This window comes from Lynx rufus, unplaced genomic scaffold (assembly GCF_022079265.1).
Source record: "Lynx rufus isolate CCGP_SWC_20201006 ecotype Redwood Valley unplaced genomic scaffold, mLynRuf1.p SCAF_2, whole genome shotgun sequence".
NCBI lineage: Eukaryota > Metazoa > Chordata > Mammalia > Carnivora > Felidae > Lynx > Lynx rufus.
The window spans coordinates 222,339,068-222,361,095 of NW_025814834.1; the positions used below are offsets into that span (position 1 = coordinate 222,339,068).

The 22,028-nt window shown below is 54.7% G+C and overlaps 3 protein-coding genes across 9 annotated transcripts; all 3 read left to right on the plus strand.

The window, feature by feature from the left end:
- Positions 1–1,278: 1,278 nt before the first annotated feature.
- Positions 1,279–6,498, plus strand: MRPL20 (mitochondrial ribosomal protein L20). Of its 2 annotated transcripts, XM_047083450.1 has the most exons (4): positions 1,279–1,387; positions 1,477–1,587; positions 4,629–4,706; positions 6,101–6,498. In XM_047083450.1, exons 1-4 carry the CDS (start codon positions 1,301–1,303, stop codon positions 6,272–6,274), a joined length of 450 nt encoding a protein of 149 aa, XP_046939406.1. In that variant the 5' UTR covers positions 1,279–1,300; the 3' UTR covers positions 6,275–6,498. The 2 variants fall into 2 exon arrangements, with proteins under 2 accessions (XP_046939406.1, XP_046939407.1); XM_047083451.1 differs by lacking the exon at positions 4,629–4,706.
- A 2,861-nt stretch (positions 6,499–9,359) lies between these two features.
- Positions 9,360–18,526, plus strand: CCNL2 (cyclin L2). 4 transcript variants are annotated; one of them, XM_047083433.1, is made up of 11 exons: positions 9,360–9,680; positions 10,028–10,102; positions 10,367–10,476; positions 11,281–11,401; positions 12,387–12,451; positions 14,925–15,024; positions 15,228–15,332; positions 15,417–15,558; positions 17,067–17,178; positions 17,252–17,344; positions 17,508–18,526. In XM_047083433.1, exons 1-11 carry the CDS (start codon positions 9,375–9,377, stop codon positions 17,860–17,862), a joined length of 1,584 nt encoding a protein of 527 aa, XP_046939389.1. In that variant the 5' UTR covers positions 9,360–9,374; the 3' UTR covers positions 17,863–18,526. The 4 variants fall into 4 exon arrangements, with proteins under 4 accessions (XP_046939389.1, XP_046939390.1, XP_046939393.1 ...); XM_047083434.1 differs by having other exon boundaries at positions 17,070–17,178; XM_047083435.1 differs by lacking the exons at positions 9,360–9,680; positions 10,028–10,102; positions 10,367–10,476; positions 11,281–11,401 and having other exon boundaries at positions 12,405–13,479; positions 14,266–15,024.
- Positions 18,527–20,165: 1,639 nt separating this feature from the next.
- Positions 20,166–21,828, plus strand: AURKAIP1 (aurora kinase A interacting protein 1). 3 transcript variants are annotated; one of them, XM_047083447.1, is made up of 4 exons: positions 20,166–20,301; positions 20,703–20,792; positions 21,118–21,563; positions 21,661–21,828. In XM_047083447.1, the coding sequence occupies exons 2-4, from the start codon at positions 20,741–20,743 to the stop codon at positions 21,760–21,762; spliced, it is 600 nt and encodes a 199-aa protein (XP_046939403.1). In that variant the 5' UTR covers positions 20,166–20,301; positions 20,703–20,740; the 3' UTR covers positions 21,763–21,828. The 3 variants fall into 3 exon arrangements, with proteins under 3 accessions (XP_046939403.1, XP_046939404.1, XP_046939402.1); XM_047083448.1 differs by lacking the exon at positions 20,166–20,301 and adding an exon at positions 20,308–20,461; XM_047083446.1 differs by lacking the exon at positions 20,166–20,301 and having other exon boundaries at positions 20,468–20,792.
- The last annotated feature ends 200 nt before the right edge of the window (positions 21,829–22,028 follow it).

Consider the following 22,028-nt stretch of genomic DNA (forward strand, 5'->3'; position numbering starts at 1 on the left):
GAGCCCAACTCGAACTCACAAGCCGCAAGATCATGACCTGAGCCGAAGTCAGCTGCTTAACTGACTGAGCCACCCAGGCGCCCCAGGAGTTATTCTTCCCAGGAAGAATAATCTTAAAATGGAAAAAACTGTGGTTAAGCAACTGACTTTGGCTCTGGTCATGATCTCACCGTTCATGGGTTAGAGCCTTGCTTCCGGCTCTGTGCTGACAGCTCAGAGCCTGGAGCCTGCTTCGGATTCTGTGTCTCCCTCTCTCACTGCCCCTCTTTTGCTCACACACGCACACACACTCTCTAAAATAAACATTAAAAATAAAAAAATTTTTGAAAAAACTGTAAACAGTTGGTACTATGGGGTAAAATACCTTGGGGAGTTAGAAGTAGTCTTGCAACTTTTCTGTAATTTCAAAAGTTACAAAGAAAAAAAGGGAAGGGGCGCCTGGGTGGCTAAGTCAGCTAAACACCGACTTCCGCTCAGGTCATGATCTGGCTGGCTGCTGGTTGGGCTGGAGCCCTGCGTGGGACTCTGTGCTGACAGCTCTGAGCCTGGAGCCTTCTTGGGATTCTGTGTGTCCCTCTGCCCCTCCCCTGCTCTCTCTCTCTCTCTCTCTCTAAAACAAACATTAAAAAAATTTTTAAGTTACAAAGAAACTGCATGCTCCCATTCTGCCCCCCCCACTTCATTATTTTTCAAATTAATGGTAATATAGTGGTAAAATATACATAAAATTTACCATTTCGTTTCAATTTTAGTATATGTACTGCTGAAGTGAGCACCCATTTTGACCATTTTAAAGTGGACAATTCCATGGCGTTTAGCATCTTTACAACATTACGCAACCGTCACCAGTATCCAGTTGCAGAACATTTCATCACCCCAAAAGGAAAACGTGCCCACGGGCGGCCACTCCCCATCTCCACCCCCCCACTCCACCCTCCCACCTTTCCGCTTATTCTGGGCATTTCCTACGAGTGGAACCATTAACGTTTCCTTTCTCCACCGCCCCTTCCGCGTCCGACGCGCTGCCCTGTAAAGACTGGGAGCCCCACCCCCTCGGCGGCAGCCAGCCCCCGCGGAGGGCGCTCCGCAGCAGCCCGTCCGAGCCCCCAGCGACGCGAACTGTCACGCGCGGGAACGCGCACAAGACTCGGCCCGTGGGTGAGGGCTCTGGGAGCGCTCGCGGCGCCCCGGAAGTCCCCTCCGGGCCGCCGACCCGGAAGCGCTCGGGCGCGGCCACCGCTTCCGCCGAGGGCGGTGCGGCGCGTGCGCGGCCGGGCGCGGGCGCCGGCCGGTGGGTGCCATGGTCTTCCTCGGCGCGCCGCTGTGGCTGCGGAGCCGCCTCACTGACCGCTACTGGCGGGTCCGGGAGGTGCTGCAGCACGCGCGGGTGAGTCGGCCGCGCACGCCCCGCGTCCGCCGCGTCTCCTCCCGGCCCGGGGCGCGCTGACCAGCCTCCTTTTCCGTTTCTTCACCCAGCACTTTCGGGGAAGGAAGAATCGGTGCTACCGGCTGGCGGTCAGAGCGGTGACCAGAGCGTTTGTGAAATGCACGAAAGCGCGAAGACTGAAGAAGCGGAACATGAGGACAGTAAGCGCGGGCCCGGGGAGGCTAGGCTTGGTCGGCCCCTCCCTCCCTCCCTCCCTCCCAACCCTTCCTCGTGGCGCCAGGAGAGCCGCGGTCGCTGCAGGGAGGAGGCTGGACTCTCCGCCGTCTGAGAGCCATTTCGAACCCAGCGAGACAGGCCTCTGGGTCCTGACCCTCTCCGCCCCCCACCCCCTATCCTGCCTTAGGGGATGGCTTCTCCGTCCTCAGTACCACCGCCGGTCTCCTCGTTTCTGTTTCTCTCGCTTCAGATCTTTTTTTAATGTTTATTTTTGAGACAGAGACAGAGTGTGAGCAGGGAAGGGACAGAGACAGGGGGAGACAACAGAATCCGAAGCAGGCTCCAGGCTCTGAGCTGTCAGCACAAAGCCCCACGCGGGGCTTGAACTCGGAACCGGGCGAGATCATGACCTGAGCCCAAGTCGGAAGCTTAACCGACTGAGCCCCCCCCCCCCAGGCGCTCCTGTTTCTCTCACTCCACGTCCGAAACCCGGCAAATTCTGGCCACCCCACGGACCGAATCTGGGATGTCCGGGAGCTCACCTTCTCCCCACCCACTAGGGCCCGTGTCAAAGCCTCCTTGTCCGTCTCCCTCCTTCCACCAGCCACCATTGTAGTCTCTACTGCTCCCATCTCTCCTCTGCTTAAAACCCTGTGGTGGCTTCTCACCACACCCCTAATGAAAGTCGCCCCCAGGCCGACTTGGTTACTGAGACCTTGTCCCTGGCCACCCCGTGTGGCTCACCTGCCCCAGGGCCAGTCTTGGCTTCCAATGCGCATCTGGAGGCGCCAAGCCTGCTTCCTCACATGCTGTTTGCACTTATGGTTTCTTCTGCGCCCTGGGTCCTGCTTCACTGCCTGCGGTGGGCGTCCCTAAATCTCGTGCGCTTAGCATCCAATATACCACAAATTTGACTTGATTGGTTATTGCTCCCAGCCCCCAAATGTAAGTATTAGGAGGGAGCTTTGTGTTCTTTTGAATTCTGTAACCTCCCGCCTAGATCACCAACACTTTGCAAATACTGCCTGAATGAATAAGGGAGAGGGGAGAATTCGGACCCTTTAAAATCGGAAATGCCCCATTAACTGTAGGTTAGGATCACAGCATGATAGACTATCCCTGCACATGATGGCCTGGTGTGCAGGAGTGGCCTCTGCATCCCAGCTCTGTTCTTTGTGTCTTTTATTTTCTCAGAGTGGTAAGGTGGTGCTTCCCGTGATCTTGTGGGTATCTGGCCAGACCAGATTGCTGCTCATGGGAGCAGAGGTTCTCCTCGTGGGGCGGGGGCCCGGTACCGCAGCAGCCTCACATAGGAACATGGTAGCAGTGTAGACTCGCAGGCCCCACCGCACCCACTGAATCAGAAACTCTGGAGGTGGGGCCTAGAAATCTGTTTTAACAAACCTCTAATAATTCTGATGCACGTTCAAACTTTAGAACCACTTAAGTAAAAGAAAAAATGGACTTGAGTACCATCTTAAGATTGAGTAAAGAATGCCTTAAGAATCTAATCCCCCCACTTTTTAAGATTAAAAAAATAATAACAAAAGCAAAGGTAAAAAAGATTTATTTTTAGAGTAATCGGTACACCCAACGTGGGATTAAAACTCACAACCCCAAGGTTGAGAGTTGCATGCTCCACTGAAGGAGCCACCCAGTTGCCCCACAATCCAAGCCCTTGTTTAACAGACCAGGTTTGTTGTTGATGCAGAAACTTCCACGTCACTCTGACTTACCTTCCAGATCATTCTGAACCTAACCAGCCTTGATTTCCCTGCAGTTTTCAGACCTTTTGCTGTGCCTGGAACCTACCCTGCTGCTCCCTGCCAGGAGGGTCCTCTGTGACGCTTCTCCCTCCCTCCAGCCCTGCCCCTCCCTCAAGACCGTTTTCCATCCCCCTCCGTGAAGCTTTCACCTCAAGTTTTTCATCCCCACCTGGTAGCACTGATCTCAGTGGCTGTTGTAGTTCATCGGTGTGTATCTTTTGTACACTGAGCTGTGTCTGCCACAGAATCTTTTGTTCATTTTTGTCTTCTCGGGGCCTAAGAATGTGTATTGAATTAGTGCTTTATACCGTGGGACTTTCTTTTTATCACTTAGAATCTTGCATTTGAACGAGGAGCATCAGCCTTTGCTGGCTGACTGTACTGCAGCCCAGTGTGCCTGAACAGAAAGCACTGCTTTTCTATTTTAATCTTTTTTAAGTTTACTTATTTTGAGAGAGAGCACAAGCAGGGGAGGGGCAGAGAGAGAGAGAATACCAAGCAGGCTCCTTGCTATCAGCGCAAAGACCGACGTGGGGTTTGAACTCATGTACTGTGAGTACTGTGAGATCATGACCTGAGCCCAAACCAAGAGTCCGATGCCTAACTGACTGAGCCCCTCAGGCACCGCAATTTTTCTATTTACTTTTGCAAAAAGAAGTTTACTTTGACTTTTAGTTGACTCAGAACCTTTGCTGGGAGTTGTGGAGGTAATGCACAACCAGGTCTTTTTTAAATTTTTATCTTATTTTTATTAAAAAAATGTTTTAATGTTTATTTATTATTTTTGAGAAAGAGACAGAGTGCGAGCAGGGGAGGGGCAGAGAGAGAGGGAGACACAGAATCTGAAGCAGCCTCCAGGATCTGAGCTGTCAGCACAGAGCCTGACACGGAGCTTGAACTCACGAACCATGAGATCATGACCTGCACGGAAGTCAGACACTTAACTGCCTGAGCCACCCACGTGCCACTAGTTCTTTTTTTAATTAAAAAAAAAAAAGTCATTTGAGAGAGAGAGAGAGAGCGCGCGCGCGCACGCGTGCACACACACGCGCGCGCGAGTGGGGGAGGGGCAGAGAGAAGGAGACAGAATCTGAAGCAGGCTCCAGACTCTGAGCTGTCAGCACAGAGCCTGATGCAGGACTTGAACCCACAAACCTCAAAATCATGACTAGAGCCGAAGTCAGACACCAAACTGACTGAGCCACCCAGGCGCCCCTGGACAACTAGCTCTTAAGCATCTCGATGTTTTTTTATTTCAGCTTTGGATTAATCGAATTACAGCTGCCTCCCAGGAACATGGCCTGAAGTACCCAGCATTCATTGTCAATTTAATTAAGGTACGGTTGAGGACATGGTCTGTCGAGATCTACAGAAAGTGGCCCAACTGGTGTGGTCCAGTACAACGGGCAGCAGAGTGTCAGCCCCCTGCCGAGTTCTCAGGTTGGAGTTTTGGCAAGTTTAGGGACTCCTCACAATGGCTTCGTCTTTGCCTGGCTGGTAGCAGAACTGGAAGTAGGGCAGGTGGTACCAGGACATGAGCCCTCATGTTTCCCCATCAAGAGAAGAGGCAGAAAGCTTGGCTTTACTTTAAAGTGTAACTTCAGAGTTTTACACTGAAAGATTTCCGATGAGGAAGCAGATGAATTTGAAACTCCTGGTGTGAAACAGTAGGGTGGTGGTCTTGGGCAGGAGAGATTAAACGTGTCACAAAATCTTGGTAATTGTTGAATCTAGTGATTATGCTAATCCCTCTCCTTTTGTTTGCATTTAATTTTTTTTTTTTAAGGGGTTTGGGTGTTGTGCGTCTAGCGTGTAGCACGCCCTGCCTTTGGTACTTTGCAAGGATCCTCATGTGTGACATCCCCGTTTTACTGACAAGGAGCTAAGGCTCAGGACGGACTATGCCCAAGGCACACAAGGCCCAGGTAGCGGAGGAGCCACCCCTGCATAGTTGGGTTGATCCGCAGGATTATCCTCTCTTTTGCTCTTCAAGTTCATCAGTTTTCAGAAGTCACCTGCAGTTTTACCCGATAGGTGGGAATTGAGAATGCCTGGTTTTGTTCCTGACTCCGTGCTCCCATCTCACGTACTTCTCTGTGTCTCATTTCATCGTAGAATGAGAATTGTGATATCCTCTTTGAAGCTGACTTAAAGGGCTACCCCAGGCCAGCAGTCATAGCTCTGTCTGGGTGATGGCCGTTGACCCTAAACAAGGTTTTTGTTAGTTTGGTTTCTGTTTTTTAATTTTTGAAAGGGAGTGTGAGCGAAGGAAGGGGCAGAGAAAGAGGGGGACAGAGGATCTGAAGCTAGCCCCTCGCTGACAGCAGTAAGCCCAGTGCAGGGCTAGAACTCACGAACTATGGGATCATGACCCGAGCTGAAGCTGGACGCTCAGCTGAGTCACCCAGGCGCCCGTCTAAACAAGGTTCTTAACTCCATGGCTGGTACCAGGACTGGGTGCCAGCATTCTTGTCCACGTACATCACCTCTTGCAGCGATGCCTTCCCCTGTCCTAGTCCACATTTATCCTCCAGCATCCTGCTTTGATAGGATTGGCCCTGTGCTCTCCACCTCCTCAAACAGACCATGCGTCCCAGGACAGAGGCCGCCCTGGAGCCGTGCAGGATGTGCTTAGCAGCAGAGACCACAGGACTCTCAGCTGCATTCAGTCTTGCTGCTTTTCACTGAAACACACTTCCGATGCTGACACAGGATTTGATTTTCTTCCCAGTGCCAGGTGGAGCTCAACAGGAAAGTGCTCGCGGATCTAGCCATCTATGAACCAAAGACTTTTAAATCTTTGGCTGCTTTGGCCAAAAGGAGGCGACAGGAAGGATTTGCTGCTGCCCTGGGGGATGGGAAAGAGCCCGAAGGCGTATTTTCCAGAGTGGCGCAGGATTGCTGAGCGGGATTCCGACATGCATGCTTTCTGCATGCTCTTTGCAGCGGAGTGTCTTAGGAAAAGGTTTTTCCCCCTGATGATCACAGCAGCTAAAATAGGAGCTAAAAACTACTTGTCAACAGTGTGTGATCAGCAATTATATTAATTTGCATTTTAGTAAAAGGTGTGTAAGGCCCCTTCTTCCCTCACTGAGACAGATAAATAAAGCTTGTGTGGTGTGGTGTTCAGTGTTCTGAGTTGTGTTCTCTGGTATAAGCACACGTGCTATGGGTGCCCCGTGGGAGACTGCCAGGTTGAGGGGTTCAACTGAGCCTGTGCTTCCTCTCGGAGCCTGAGATCTCCTGTGGGTAGTCTGTTCAGAACTCAAGCCTCAAAACCCCACTCTGACCCTGCCCAGGCTTAACCTTGTCTTCTACCCTTCCAGCCCTCCCCTTGTCTTCAGTTTCCAGCAGGGACCGTGGTGCTCAGCTCTTGGGCCACCCTGAGTGCCAGTTTCAGTTTCCCTGCTTGCTTCCTCACTCTCCAGCCCAGTAAGAGCAGCAAGCTGGGTGGCTCTCCCTAAGCACAAAGTCAAGCCCAGAACAGGTTCCCAACATGCCAGCTACCTTGATGAGGAAGGACTCACCGCAGCTCTAACTCTGCACGTCCCTTATGTCCGTCCACTGCTGACTGCTGCCTCGCAGGTGTATCTGCCTCCCTGCTCAGGCCCAGGTCCCTCCGGTTACCCTCTTGGTGAGCAGAGGCCACCCTCAGCCTCTCTTGCATGTATTTCACATTCCCCTCTTGGCCAGCTCTCGTCTCCACCTCTTGCTTCCTGCCACTGGGTCTACAGTCGGCCCCATCAGGCGTAGGCAGCTCTCACCAAAGCCATCAGGAACCCGAATCCAACAGATACAGTCAGCACTTGACCCCCAAGGACCATGGATTCCCTCCCCTCTTCCCACGCAGTCTCCCTTTGCCCTCTGCCTCACCCTCCCACACGCTCCAGCCCAGGGGAGTTCTTCAGGCCCACAGTAGCAGCGGCTGTCTGCATTTACCTGGCAATGTACACCTGCCTACCCAGACTGGGCACCCACCTTGCCCCCACTCCTAATGTTCCCATGATGAGCCCTCCATCCTTTGCTAGTAGTCCCCTGAAAGTCCTTCCGGGTTCCTGTGGACTCAGCACCCACCTCCAGACCCACAGAGAACCAATCAAGTCCTGACCGCCTGCCACTTGGCGATCTCCTGAATCTGCCCACTTTACTTCATCTTAACTACAGGCCAGCATTTCTTCTGGCTTCAGTTAGTGTACTGGCCTAACAGGCCCCTCCTCCTGGCTCTTGGTGTCTAATGAAGGCCACCGGACCATTTGGAGGTGCGGGGCTGAGTTGTTCACAGTCTCTTGCACCCAAGGTGCTCAATGTGCACTAGTCAGTAAGTGGGTTTTGAATAGACAGCAGGGTGGAGGACACACAGGGCCCTTTGGTGTGTGGGGCTGAGCTGCGTGTGCAGTGAGCTGCTGCGTCAGAGCTGCCTGCCTTTGCTTTTGCATCTCAATAAAGGAGCATGGGTGTGTGGTAAACAGCCGTGGGCTGCCCCCAGCACCCACTCTCCCCCCAGCAACAGGATCCCGGTTTCCCCTCATGTAAGCCTGGGTGCATGGCCTGGCTCTGACCGGCTAGAGCCATCAGCTTTTCCTTCGTTTCTGGCCACTACTTAGGGGATGGAAAAATCACCCAGGCAGTGCCAAAGAGAAACAAGCTGTTTCCTGGAGTTTCCGGACAAGAAAAAATTCCTCCTTTCCTGAACAGTGTGAGGACATTCTGTAGCCGCCAACATGAGGTAGGGGTGAGATGAGAAAAAGGCTGGATCTTGGTTGGCACTGTTTGAGTTGCAAAATCAAGTTATCACCAGGGGTGAAAGCCAATGGTGGCCTCTGGGTTTGAGCAGTTTGAGGCGAGGGCAGTGTCTGCACCTGCCCCACCCCAGCTGCCCCTTACCCAGGCTTTCCCAGCATCCTCACATGGGTTCTCGCACTAGTCCTGGTAAAAGTTTCGGTACAAATCATTTGTACCGCAGTTACTCCTCTGGTACAGATGCGATAGCAGTACTGCTGTCAGATGACGTTAAAAAAAAGAAAAAGAAAAAAAGATAAAAACCCTGAGGGAGCTAGGAGTAACTGATGAGGAAACGGAGGTTCAGAATCAAGAGGGGTTCACAAATGCACAAACCCCTTCGAAGGCTCCCCACCGAAAAATAAAGTCCAAGCTCCCTCCCACCCTCCCGGGGCCATCCACCCTGGCTCTCTTTCCCCCGATCCCGGGAAGAACTAAGGCCTTTTCCCACGCTCCGCAGAAACATCGAATTCAACGTTTACAGTTACTTTTCCCGTGGCCCCCGTTTGGAAGGCAAGAATTTCAGGAATCTGGTGGCAACATCTGCACCCCAAGGATAACGACCACGCCAGCTGTCACGTATCAACTCCGGCAAACCGCACCCCATGGCTGCGGGCGCGGGCTGGAGACAACTCACCAGCACGCGCACCAATCTCTTCATCCTGTCGACCGGCCACCGGAGGCCTCCGCGGGCCAGGCCTGCTCCCACGCCCCAGGCCGGCTCTCGGGACGCAATCCCGGCGGAAAGAAAGCCGCCACGCCCCCGCACGCGCCCTCACGCAAAGGTGCCGCGCCCCGCCGGTCCGGAGCGGGGTCGGCCTACCGCGCGCAGAATCTCTCAGGGTAGGCCGGACCCCGCCCCCCCAAGAAGCCCTGGGGCTGCAGCAGGAGCTCCACGAGCTGCCAAGGCTTTGTGCCGAAGGTTCGGACTCGCCTGGCAAGGCACCGCCAGTACTGCTTCCGGGTCGGGCCGCAGACCCTGGTCTCACCCGGGCGCCGCGGGGTCCCCTGGGTAACGAGCCCGCCCCCGCCCTCGCGGGGTTCCGGCGTCGACGTCTGTCGCGAAGCTGACGGGTAGATTGCCCAGCCAATCGCGGCAAGGCGGCGCCGGGCCGCCCGCCGAACGAACCAATGGCACGCGGAGGGGGCGGGGCAGTCGTGGCTGTGGATCGTCGCGAGGAGCCGCCCTGCCGGGAAGGAGCCCGAAGGGGAGTCAGCGGCACAAAATGGCGGCGGCGGCGGCGGCGGCGGCGGCGACGGTCGCGGCTGGGACTCCGGGGCCGGCTGCCACCGCGGCAGCGGTCTGCGCCCCGGGGTCGGGGAACGCAGCCCCCGGGTCGCAGGGGATGTTGATCGGGGACCGGCTGTACTCCGGGGTGCTCATCACCTTGGAGAACTGCCTCCTGCCTGACGACAAGCTCCGCTTCACGCCGTCCATGTCGAGTGGCCTCGACACCGACACAGAGACCGACCTCCGCGTGGTGGGCTGCGAGCTCATCCAGGCGGCCGGCATCCTGCTCCGCTTGCCGCAGGTGAGGGCGCGGCCGCGAGCCTCAGGCCGAGGTAACCGCCGCGCCGGCTCCGGGGGAGGCCATCGGGCCCTTTGTTGGCGGCGGAGCCGGGCCTGGCGCCGACCCCCGACCCCTCCTCGTCCCCGCCGGGGCCCCGGGCTCCGCGCCGATCCCGGCCCCGCGTCTCAGCGCTGCCGTCCGTCAGGGGCGATGAGGGAGGCGAGGCAGCGGGGCGCGAAGAGCCTGTGCGGACTGGGGACACGGCTTAGTGCCTGCTCCTGTGTCCGTCGCCCGAAACCAGGGGACTGCGCTGCGAAAGCCTTGGGTCGTGGCTTTAGAAGTGAGGGGAGAACTCTTCTCTTTTCCAGGTGGCTATGGCTACAGGGCAGGTGTTGTTCCAGCGATTTTTTTATACCAAGTCCTTTGTGAAGCATTCCATGGAGGTAAGCGCGCTCCCCCGTGTCTTTCCCGCGGAAATCCACCGAGGGAAAACCTGGGCTGCTGTTGGCGGGTTGCTCAGAGGAGCGAGAACCTGCCTTCTGGCTGGGGTGCTGTACGTGAGGGGTTGGGGAGCCCCCGGGACTCCCGTGGCCTCTTGGAAGCGGCCCTTGCGGGGGTGCCCCGGCTCGCTGCTCTGCCACGCTGTTGAGGCGGCGGAGGGTCTCGGTGGAAGGAACCCACCTGTGTGTGCGATGCTCACCTTCCAGCACGTGTCGATGGCTTGTGTTCACCTGGCCTCCAAGATAGAAGAGGCTCCGAGACGGATACGGGACGTCATCAATGTGTTTCATCGCCTTCGACACCTGAGAGAGAAAAAGTAAGCGTTGGTCTGCCCGTGTTCACCGTTAGGCTGCGCGAAGGTGTCTGGGTGTGGGGTGCTAAGCTGCGCCCGGGACAGGGCCTGCGGCCCAGGAGGTCCGCACCGGGTGCTGTTCATGAGCGAAGGAGCTGCGGCAAGAAGGGCAGGGCGCTGTGGCTACGGTTGCGGGACCCTGGCCTCCGGTGTGCCCACGCCAGTCTCTCAAACGCTCTGGAGCCGTGTTCTCCGTCTCCGCACTGCTGCCCTCACGGGCCGGGTGGTGCTTTGTCACGAGGACTGTCCTGTGGGTGGCAGGGTGTTTAGCAGCATCCCCGACCTCTCTCTCAGTCGTGACGGCCAAACCGGGTCTCCTGACCTGGCCCCGGGATAGCAGAATTGCCCCCCGGTTGAGCACCACAGCCCGGACGACCCAGACTGTGCTCCTCAGGCTGACGCAAGTCCTTTGGAAAGCGCAGCCGCTGGCTGTTTAAACGGTCTACGTCTGCGGTTGTCGGTTTTCCATTTCGTCTACAACGCACGACACTTGCGTCCTGAGCCGGGTGACGTGCTTGTGTGATGAGGTCTCGAAATCTTCCGCTCAGTGCTCGTTGTGCGTCTTGGGCTGGTCGTGTAAGGAAAAGAGTACGTTTAGCGCCGGGGTTTGTGGAAGAGCCTCTGCTTGTGTTAAAGGAGACGAAGCGAGCTTCCTAGGCCACGTGTATGGTGTGGCGTGTGTAGTAGACTTTCACCGGTTGGCGGTCATCGGGGTTCGAGGGACTGTTGTCTTTGACCCTTACGTGGACATGTGCTTTGTCTGTGTAGGAAGCCTGTGCCTCTGCTGTTGGACCAAGATTACGTTAACTTAAAGAATCAGATTATAAAGGCAGAAAGACGAGTTCTCAAAGAGCTGGGTTTCTGTGTCCACGTGAAGCACCCTCACAAGGTGGGTATGTGGCCCTGCTGCCACGTGAGCCCACCTGAGCCACTGCTCCGTTCTCACCAAGGTCGAAAACTCTGAAGAGGACTAAATGTATCCCTGATGTGGTTTTCCAGTTTCTATCTAAAACGTCAGAACGGTTACTTGTTAGTCTTCTCATGCCGTTAATTTTAGTGGTCCGTGTTTGAGAGTTCTGGAAATGGCGTTAAGTTTGAGTTTTCACAGAGAGCGATGAACTTGTAAAAATGGAATCTGTCAGTTTATGTTTTTCTTTCCCGACAACTAATTTTCTGAAGTTGCTTTAGTGATAGCCTTATTTCCTCTTTTGGGGGCATTGGAAGGATTCTGAACCCTCTGTTTGGAAATGAGCTAAAGCAACGCTGTGGCGCATGTCCGCTGAGGAGCGTGGCTGCCATACGGCACCAGGGGAACTTTTATGTGACACGCACACAAATTTCTTAAAAAAAAAAAAAAAAAAAAAAAAGACTGCAATTTGCATCTTTGCTTTTATTCCCCTTTTTTTTTTTGGTGCATGTCTTCGTATCTTCTCTCTCTTGCTTGTTTGACTTTCTGGCATTCATTCAAATTCTTGATAAGTTACCGTAGTTTTTAGAACTTTTTTTTCACACCGTGTCTTGTGTAAGTTGGTGACTAGGGTGCAGAGATGTTTAGGACAAGCTGATCTCACTGGTGGAAACTATGTCGAAGATGAGAATGAGAATCAGCCTTGTGATGGCCGTGAAAAATGAGGCCGCCTCTGCTGTGGGAGCAGCCTGGTCCTCACGTGCTTTTGTGCTGCCTGGGTTCGACAGCAGGTAGCGGGGCCTGTCAGCAAAAACTCCCCTCCAGCCAAACTGTGCACCGGGCATTTGACCAGGAGCCACCCCTGGGATCTAGCATGAGGCTCATGTTTGCTGCATGGACGCTCTCAAGATCTGGATTCTGGCTTCTCAGCGTTCTTGGTAATAACTACCTGACCTGTATCTTCCAGATAATCGTTATGTACCTTCAGGTGTTAGAGTGTGAGCGTAACCAGCACCTGGTCCAGACCTCATGGTGAGTTTACTTTCCTTGTTTTATGAGACCAGCAAGGGCAGTGCAGGAATATGTTGATTTGAGGCACTTGGGCAGTGGGTAGTCGGTCCCATGACTTGATTGTGGGCTGGAGTTGTCTGAGTGCCCAGTGTTCCTGCTGTGTAAATTCCAGTCAGCCTCCCCAATATATCAGGCACTGGTGTAACGGTAAGGTGGCCCATACCCTCCCCCGACCCTCCGGGACAGCACTTACTGGGCTTCCCTCTGGGGGCGGTTGACTTGGCACACCACGATCTTTCCCACGTCGGTGCCAACGTCGATGTAGTGGTCCTGTATCTCCTGTGAAATTGCTTCCAACTGCCTCTCGTTAGAGAGGATCTTACGGGGAGAGAGAGGGTTAGGATAAAGCTTCTCGGGGGACCGGTTTTAACGATGCATATGTGCTAGAAATGAAGCCCAGGGTAACAGTCAGTGCTGGGTGCTTGGTGAATTTTTCCCGCCGAGTTAGGTCTGTAAGGGTCATATTTTTGCTGCCTGAATTGTCTGGTGCTATGGCATCTCTAATAGAGAACCCATTTTGACTTTTCTTTTCTGTACTCTTTCAATCAAAGGGTAGCCTCTGAGGGTAAGTGACTAAGACTTCTCCTCTACTGTCCAAGCGCTTTGGTGCAGGGACAGCGGCCGTCCTCAGCCAGTCCAGTGCAGGCTCTCCGCCGAAGGCCGGCTCTAGACGGTGGTACGCTCTCGATAGTATAGTGCTGGCCGACTGCTGCTGTGGTGCCCTGCCGGTTGTGCTTCTTGTAACCCTCTGTCGTGCTTTGGTAACTGTATCGATCAGAGTTAACTGTCTTGACTTGAATTTTGTCCCTTTGAAACTGCTGTTCTTGTGCGATAAAGATGCAGTACCTTTCTCTTACAAATTGTTTCTACGGAGAGCCGTAAGAATTGGCTGATGGGAATTCAGACTTCAGAGTGGGATATGTCATTATTCCTGGAAGTCCTAAAGTTGCTCTTTTCAGCAGCTGAGTATTGACACGTTTTAGTAAAAGGTGTGCATCTTTACATTATTTCACGGACACTTTTTATATTGTAACTTAGATGTACAATAAGTTAAAATACACGTTTCAGGGACTTCATTTGTTTTGTTTTTAGGACTTAAAAGTTAGTAGATTAATGTTCTCACTGTTTGAGTACTGACCATTCATTAGAACCAAAAAAGTTACTGATGGTTATGTTGATGAAGTGTTTGAACTGTTCAGTTGAATTGCTCTGGGACCTACGGCCTTGGTGCCATCACATGGGTTTTTCCTCCGTTACCTCTTGGTGCCTGGAGCAAGGGCTTCCAGAGCCAGGGGCCACTAGCTGGCGTTTGTTGACTGTATCACTGAGAAATCGGGAGCGGGTGTGTGTGTCCCCTTCGCCAGGGTTTAGGGCAGAGATATTGGGGGGTGGGGGGGGGTGGGGGTATCAGTCAAATCCGGCAGCCTGACTTGGCTCCCCTGTGGGTGTGGCCTGATCTTAAGGCTCGCCGTAGTGGGATACGTTAGGAGCAGTAAATGTATGATCTAGTTGACTGTCTTCTCTTGGAATTCATCTGTCGTTTTTGCAGTATTGATGAAATTAACATGAGATCTGATTTTGGTCTATTTTAGAGAAACAGATCTAAAAGAAAATGTTGAAATGTAGCCAATTTTAAAACCCTTAAGCTTATTAAAAATGCAAATGTTTTGTATTTTTATATCTTCTAAAGTACAGTGTTTTTTAAATGTATTGATTATGATGAAACTTGTAGTGTTTTGTTGCTTTTGTCTGATTTTATGAATGTTCATTTTAAGACTCCTTATTGAAATGGGACAATTTGGAAACGGTTCTTTGATAAGCCTGAGAAGAGGACTTCCCTTTGGGCATTGAGTCTTCCTCTGCATGATGTTCCCATGCACCCAAGGGTGTTTTCCCTTTCCAAGTGGACTCCGTCACGGAACGAGAAGGGCCAGACCCTGAGCGCCTCTTCAAGGAAAAGGGACACGAGAGGACGGCTTGTCTCCGAAGAGCCCTCGCAGGCTGCCTGCTCAGCCCATTCATTTGAGTTTGCATGTTTCTCTGCACTATGGATTTTGAGCATTTAGATTCCTTTCGTCAAGTACATTTCAACCACTACGGTAGACCTTTTTTCTCTGAGGCATTGTGCTTTGCACGAGAGCAGCCAGAAGTTGAGGGAAAAGTAAAGTTAAAGTCGGTTCTCTTTCATAGCAACACGTGTTGTCTGACATTCAGCCAGCTTTTTAGATTTTTTTCCAGTAATTTCCCTGTTTTCCTATCCTGTACTCAACAAAACCCAGCTAGAATGTCTCTCCAGGAATCCTGAGCCTCACAGGACTGTGTAGCTCTAAGCCTAGGAGTAGACTGCGTAGAGTAGTGATCTTGTGTAGACGGCGCACACGGGTATCCTGGGGGTGCCCGGGGCGTTGCAGTTCCTCCTGCCTTTGGTTTTCAGGAATTACATGAACGACAGCCTTCGCACAGACGTCTTCGTGAGGTTCCAGCCTGAGAGCATCGCCTGCGCCTGCATTTATCTTGCTGCCCGGACACTGGAGGTCAGTGTTGTGCCACCACAGGGGATCCCCGTGTGATTCTTTCTCCAGTCTCCAGTAAACTTCTATGTAGCGTCCTTCAGAGTATGCTCATCAGTGCCAATAGAAAGCATGTCTCGGTGACCGGCAGGCTTGTATTTTCTTGCCCTAAGAATCTGATTGGCCATGAAGAAAAGTATTGACAGTGATGCTATTTGTGTTTACAGATCCCTTTGCCCAATCGTCCCCATTGGTTTCTTTTGTTTGGAGCCACTGAAGAAGAAATTCAAGAAATCTGCTTAAAAATCCTGCAGCTTTATACCCGGAAAAAGGTTCTATATTTTTCCACGTAACACACGCATTTGTGTTTGACTAGAGGTATCTGGTTCTGAGTAACTGGAGTTTGACTCTCATAGGTTGATCTGACACACCTTGAAAGCGAAGTGGAGAAGAGAAGGCACGCCATCGAAGAGGCCAAGGCACAGGCCAAGGGCTTGCTGCCCGCTGGCACCCAGGTCCTGGACAGCACTTCAGGGTTCTCCCCTGCCCCCAAGCTGGGTGAGTGTTGGGGTGTGTGGCCCTCCTTTCCTCCAGATTTCTTAGAACTGTGTCTGCTGCTGGCCTGAGCAGTCTGTAGGCACCAGGGTCCCCAGCAGATGTTTGGTGATCTTTGAAATGAGAGGGGTGCTCCTGAAGGAGTTTTCGTTGCTTGTATGTCTTCTTTTTAAGATTTAGTTTGTTTTATTAAAAGTAATTTTTTAACGTTTACTTTTTGTTTTTAGTATTTTTTAAAATGTTTATTATTTTTTGAGAGTGAGAGAGAGCGTGAGCAGGGAAGGGGCAGAGAGAGAGGGAGACATAACATCCAAAGCAGGCTCCAGACTCCGAGCTGTCAGCACAGAGCCCGATGTGGGGCTCAAACTCATGACCTGAGCCGAAGCTGGACGCTCAACCGACTGAGCCACTCAGGCACCCCTAATTGATTTTTAAATGTTTATTGATACATTTTGAGAGTTCGTGTGTGTGAGCTGGGGAGAGGCAGAGAGAGAGAATCCCAAGCAGACTGGGCTGTCAGTGCAGAGTCCGATGTGGGGCTCAAACTCACAAACTGTGAGATCATAATCTGAGCCAAAATCAAGAGTCAGATGCTTAACCAGCTGAGGCATCCGGGTGCCCCTAAGATTTTATTTTGAAGTAATCTCTACACCCGACGTGGAATTTGAAATTGAAACCCCGAGATCAAGAGCTGCACGTTCCACCAACTAAGCCAGCCAGGCGCCTTCCTTCCTTACGTTTTTATTAGCAAGAGACGTGGGCAGGCTTTCCAAAATGCATTTGTTTATCCAGCCCACCTAGTTAGCTACTCTCTTGATGAAAACAGCATAAATCTGGAGCAGCAGATTCTGTTGTCGGGGCCTAGAGTTAAGCATGCTGCACATCCCTAGTCCCTGAGGGAAGTCAAGTGAGACAGGTGGCCTTTCTGTGTCTTTCAGGTGCGTGTTTAGGTTCTGAGTCCCAGGCCGGGAACGGGGAGTCTCCACAAGTCCCACAGAAGTGGTGTTGTCTTGCTCTGCTAGTGTGCTGCTTGTTAGAACGGTTTTCTGATAAGAAACTTTGTTTTTAAGTTTATTTTTTGAGAGAGGGGCACAGAGACACACAAGCGTGGGGGAGGGGCAGTGAGACAGGGGGACAGAGGACCCGAAGCAGGCTCCAGGCTCCAGGCTCCGAGCTGTCAGTACAGAGGCTGACGTGGGGCTCGAACCCATGACGTGTGAGATCATGACCTGAGCCAGTCGTGCCCCTTAAATTTTTTTTTATGTTTATTTTTGAGAGAGAGAGAGAGAGAGAGAGAGAGAGAGAGAGAGACTGTGAGTGGGGGAGGGGCAGAGAGAGAGGGAGACACAGAATCCGAAGCAGGATCCAGGCTCCAAGCTGACGTCACAGAGTCCGACGCTGGGCTGGAACTCCTGAAGCACGAGATCATGACCTGAGCCGAAGTCTGACGCTTAACCGATCGAGCTCCCCAGGTGCCCCTCTCTGATAAGAAACTTCTTGATTCTTTCTAGCAGAATCCCCCAAAGAAGGTAAAGGAAACAAGCCTTCCCCCCTGTCTGTGAAGAACGCCAAGAGGAAGATGGAGGGCATGAAGAAAGCCAAGGCTGACAGCCCGGTGAACGGGTGAGTTCCCAGCAGGCTGTTGGGGTCGGCCGGAAGGACTTCAGGTCTGTAACTGCTCTCCCTGTGTCCTCAGCTTGCCAAAGGGGCGAGGGAGCCGAAGCCGGAGCGGGAGTCGTGAGCAGAGCTACTCGAGGTCCCCGTCACGATCTGCTTCTCCTAAGAGGAGGTATGTGCTGCGCAGGGCCCATCCGGGACCTTCACCTGGCAAGGGGGGTGTTTTCCCCAGGGTGGCTAGAGGGGGTGTGGCTGCCCCTCGGGAAAGTCACTCCTGACCCTGAGGTGGTTGGGGCAAGTGGTCATCTGCTTGGTGGTGGTGTCCTTCCTAACAGGAAAAGTGACAGTGGCTCCACGTCTGGCGGGTCCAAGTCGCAGAGCCGCTCACGGAGCAGGAGTGACTCCCCACCGAGACAGGCGCACAGAGGTGCTCCCTACAAAGGCTCCAAGGTAAGGAGCTATCGGAAGTCTAAGGACTGCAAGTACCCCGCCCAGAAGCCACACAAGTCCCGGAGCCGGAGCTCCTCTCGCTCTCGAAGCCGCTCACGGGAGCGGCCAGATAATTCTGGGAAATACAAGAAGAAAAGTCATTACTATAGAGATCAGCGAAGGGAGCGTTCTCGGTCTTACGAGCGAACAGGCCATCGCTACGAGCGGGATCACCCTGGGCACAGCAGGCATCGGAGGTGAGGCGTGGGGCTCCCAGAGCGCTGCCCTTTGACCCTTGGTGTGCACACCCCGGTGTGACTGGCCCTGTGGTGAGACTCTTTTTGGAAGCGGCTGTTGACTCTGGACCTTGTGAGGAGTTTGGAGATGGAATCCAGAGGCCGGCGAGGTGCCCTTTAGGCCGGCCTGGGCACGGTGCACAGCTGTGCCGGCACAGGGCCCACCTCAGCAGCAGCCCCGTGGCCGCTGGATGTGGACGTCCTGGTGGTGTGGCTTGGTGCTAACGACAGGCTGTGTCTTTACTCCCGTACCGATACTGAATTACGTTAAACCAAGAAAATGACTATTAGAATCTTTGCCTATATTAGGTTGTACTTATGTACATATTTTGCAGCGTTTCACAATGAGAAAATGGCCTTAATAGCCCCTTATTCTCTATCCACCTTGTAAATAAACATGTGTTTAATACAAGTTAAAGCTATATATGAAAACTCAGAACTTGAATTCCGTCAGCTTAAAACTTGTGTAGAGAATTCGGATTTTTAAAATGTGAAGGTATTTAGATCTGTGTTGAAAGTCGTATATTTTTATCTGTGCGATGCTGAGTGCAGGCCACCAGCTCCTAAATAGAGAAGTTTCCTATATATGCATTTTACGTGGTTAAATAAACAATTCTCTCTACTCAGGACATTTGGACGCTGAAGAACGTGTAGTTTGTCATTCTGCTTGCTTGTCCCCGTGCACAGCCTGCGGCACCGTCCTCGTGGTGTGTCTCTGCTGCCGGCTCTGATCTCATTCCGGTGTTGCATTTCGTGTTGAGCTCCTGTGCAGCTGGTCTTCCCTGGAAGGCTGGTCATGAACCTGAGCCATCTCTGCTCTGACAAAGGCTGCTTCCTTGGGGGCCAAAAAGGGAAGGTTGGAAAAGAACAAAATGCTTCTGGAGTCCTCTTGCTCCGGAGGGTCAGCTTGTGTGCGTCAGGCTGGTGGCAACCAGGCAGGCACTTGGAGCATCAGACCTGGGGGGTGTCCCGCAGAACAGGGGTTTGGTGGGCAGGGAAGGTCTTGGGGTTGTTTCCCAGTCTTGTCTGAGCTGTAAGGATGGGGAGGGCTGTTGGGGGCTTGTCGTAGTCCCAGCATCTTCCCAAACCAGGACCTCCAGGTGGGTGTGAGGCAACTGGACATGGCCATCCTAGTGTCACTGGCCCTGGAGAAAGGTGCCCGCAAGTCAGGCAAGTCCAGGAGCTGTGGAGGTGGCAGGGTCAGCACCTAGGGTCCCGGAGGCTCGCCGATGACCAAATCGTGAATGCCTGAGGAGGCTGTGCAGCTGGAGTGAGGCACACTGCGGGTGCGTGGGGGTATGTCAATAGACCTTCCTACTTGGGAACCCGCGTGACACCTCTGGCCGCCGCTGTCACGGAACTGGGCCTGTTTCTGCCATCCGCTGGCCTCTCCTCCACTCAGTGCCTCGCCAGGTTGGGGCAGGGGGATGACCCGGCCTGGCCGCTTCCTGCAGAGACCCGCTGGGAGCTCCTTCTGCAGGGGCAAACTTCGGAGCAGATCCAGGGACTCCGAGGGCCACCCCCCCCCCCCCCCCCGTGCCCGTCTCCTACCCGGCCCCCTGAAGGTTCACTATGGGGATCCTGTCCATCCTTGCCAACCTCAGTGAGAACAACGGAACCCCGGCAGCCCCCTACCCCGAGGCGCGGCGGAACCCCATCCACGGAGGCCGCTTTCGGTTTTCGGCAAGAACTAAAGTTTCTAACTTTTCTTCCCACGGCACAGGAGGGGAGTCGGCTTTCAAAAAGGAAAAAATACGTATCCCCCTAAGCAAAAGGCGTCGTGCTGTCCCGCGTTAGAGGCACGGCCGCCTTCACTGATCCAGTTTCGTGGGCAGAGGAGGCTGCTGGGACCGCAGCCCCGCCGGAGTCCTGGCGGACCGGGCGCCCCGGCTCTGCCTAGGCTCTGCCCCAGCACCCGGCACGGCGCCCTCTCCCCCTGCGAGACCACTCCCCAGGCCACGGAGGAGGGGCCGGGGCCCTTCGCTTACAACCCCAGTGGGTCACTTCCGTCGTCCAGAGAACTCTTTCCGCCGCCGGGCCAACGCCACTTCCGCCCGTCCTCGATGCCGGGCCGCCGGCTCATCCGGAAGTAAAGCGGAAGTAAATCCGGAACTAAAGCGAGGTCGGGCCAGGCCGGCGCACGGGGCATCCCTTGGGGTTGTGGGAAATGTGGTTTTTCGCCAACGTAAGAGAGGGGCGGAGCCTGCGGGCTGTGGGCGGGGCAGGCCGCTCCTCTGGCCGGAAACCGCTGCCTTCTGGGCCCGGCCGGACCTGGGCCGACGCGGAGCGGGACGCCGTGACGCCGCCAGGGGGCGCTGGGAGTGGGTACGGCCTGGCGGCTGCATGCGGCGCTGGGGGCCGGTTTAGGGACGGACCGGAAGTGCCCAAACTCGGCGGCAGAGTGGTCAGTTTCAGTCCACCCGGGTTAGGTGTGGGGAGGCTCGGCGCGAGCCCTCGGCTGCGGGGGGTCGCGGTCGGGTGAGGCTGGGGCCGGACGGGGACCGCCGCCTCGGGGCCTGGGACGCGCGGCTTCCGTGCCTCCGAGCGTCGACTCCGCCCCCTTGGTGGGTCCCTGGGGTGAAGCGGAGGCTCGGGGAGAGTCGGTGACTGCCCAGAGTCGCGCAGCTGCGGAGCGGGGTTTGTGCCCCAGGCTAGCTGTTTGAGGGAGTGAGCCCTGTTTGAAGTGGCATCCTCATCGTGGGAGAGGGTGATGAGGGTGCCGGGAGTCCTGGTCTGACCGGGGCCGCTGCCGGCGCCTCCCGGCCACTCCCGCGTGACCTCCACGCTCACCTACCTATATTCCAGCCACCCTGAGCACCTGGGGCCGCCACCACCCACAGACCATGTTCCTGGTGCGCCTGACTTCTCAGCTGCTTAGGGCTGTTCCTCGGGCAGGTAAGCGGCCCCGTGGGGGCAGGGCAGATGGGCAGGATACACGCCTGGATTAGGAATGTGGGGCTAGGTAGTCCCAACTGCCCCACCTGCAGAGCCTCACCAGCTTGAGGCCGGGGCCTGGCCACACAGACTCCCTTGTAAACATCCAAGTAACAAAAAAGGGGAAGTCTGGGCCTGAGCACAGCCGGCAGGAGTTCCACTGGGCATACTAGGCCATCCTAGTCTGTGATGACAGTTCTGCCGCCCAGTCGGTGAGGCGGGATTGGCCGTGCTCAGGTCTAGTGTGGCTGCTTGAGTGGTAACTGTGCCGTCTTGTTTCCTGCAGGTTGCGGTCGGCCCTGGCCCGTCTCAGGGGTGCTAGGCAGGTGTGCCTGTCGGCCCTGCTACAGCACCCAGCCAACAGGCCCAAGCGGAGTTGCCTCCATCCCTGGCGGGGGGCTCCAGCTGGAGCTTGAGGAGATGCTGGTCCCCAGAAAGATGTCCGTCAGTCCCCTGGAGAGCTGGCTGACCGCCCACTACCTCCTACCCAGACTAGCTGCTGGAGGCCCAGCGACCGTGGCTCCAGCCCGACTCTATGAGTGTCCACCTAGCCGAGTGGGGGAGCGGGCCGAGCAGGGGGACGTGGGGGCCTGGGACGCACCCCGGATGCGGTGCAAAAACGTGCTGAAGATCCGCCGGCGGAAGATGAATCACCACAAGTACCGCAAACTGGTCAAAAGGACCCGGTTCCTGCGGCGGAAGGTCCGGGAAGGGCGCCTGAAACGGAAGCAGGTGAGTGTGGGCCTCTCAGCCTAGGGCCCGGCAAGGAGGCTGAGAATGCGTGACCGTGCCGCAAACCAGTCAGTGGTCCCTCCCTGTGCCTTTGCAGATCAAGTTCGAGAGAGACCTGAGGCGCATCTGGCTGAAGGCAGGCTTGAAGGAAGCCCCTGCAGGCTGGCAGACCCCCAAGATCTACCTGAAGGGCAAATGACTCTAGTGCTCCTGCCCCCACCCGTTACCGCTGACGACCCGTCGTAATAAACGTTCCGAGAACGCAGCTGTCCCCGACTGCCCTGGACCCTCTTCTGCCTAGCGTGACCCGTCTTGGGTCCGAGGCTGGTGCCGGCCTCTGGTTTTCTGGGAGGCACGAGGGCCCCAGGGTGCAGACTGGTGGTTCCTTCCCGGCGAGGGCCCTTCCTGGTGCCACGCCTGCAGGAATGACCGCCTCCCCTGCCTCGGTCGGTCGAGGTCGAACCG

Excerpts from the sequence above, each read along its gene's own strand:
- MRPL20 (XM_047083450.1), top strand. The coding sequence starts at position 1,301 with ATGGTCTTCCTCGGCGCGCCGCTGTGGCTGCGGAGCCGCCTCACTGAC. Across the intron at positions 1,388-1,476 it reads AGGTGCTGCAGCACGCGCGG|CACTTTCGGGGAAGGAAGAA; the intron begins GTGAGTCGGCCG and ends TTCTTCACCCAG. Across the intron at positions 4,707-6,100 it reads TCATTGTCAATTTAATTAAG|TGCCAGGTGGAGCTCAACAG; the intron begins GTACGGTTGAGG and ends TTTTCTTCCCAG.
- CCNL2 (XM_047083433.1), top strand. The coding sequence starts at position 9,375 with ATGGCGGCGGCGGCGGCGGCGGCGGCGGCGACGGTCGCGGCTGGGACT. Across the intron at positions 12,452-14,924 it reads CACCTGGTCCAGACCTCATG|GAATTACATGAACGACAGCC; the intron begins GTGAGTTTACTT and ends TTTGGTTTTCAG. Across the intron at positions 15,333-15,416 it reads AGCTTTATACCCGGAAAAAG|GTTGATCTGACACACCTTGA; the intron begins GTTCTATATTTT and ends TGACTCTCATAG.
- AURKAIP1 (XM_047083447.1), top strand. The coding sequence starts at position 20,741 with ATGTTCCTGGTGCGCCTGACTTCTCAGCTGCTTAGGGCTGTTCCTCGG. Across the intron at positions 20,793-21,117 it reads TAGGGCTGTTCCTCGGGCAG|GTTGCGGTCGGCCCTGGCCC; the intron begins GTAAGCGGCCCC and ends TGTTTCCTGCAG. Across the intron at positions 21,564-21,660 it reads GGCGCCTGAAACGGAAGCAG|ATCAAGTTCGAGAGAGACCT; the intron begins GTGAGTGTGGGC and ends GTGCCTTTGCAG.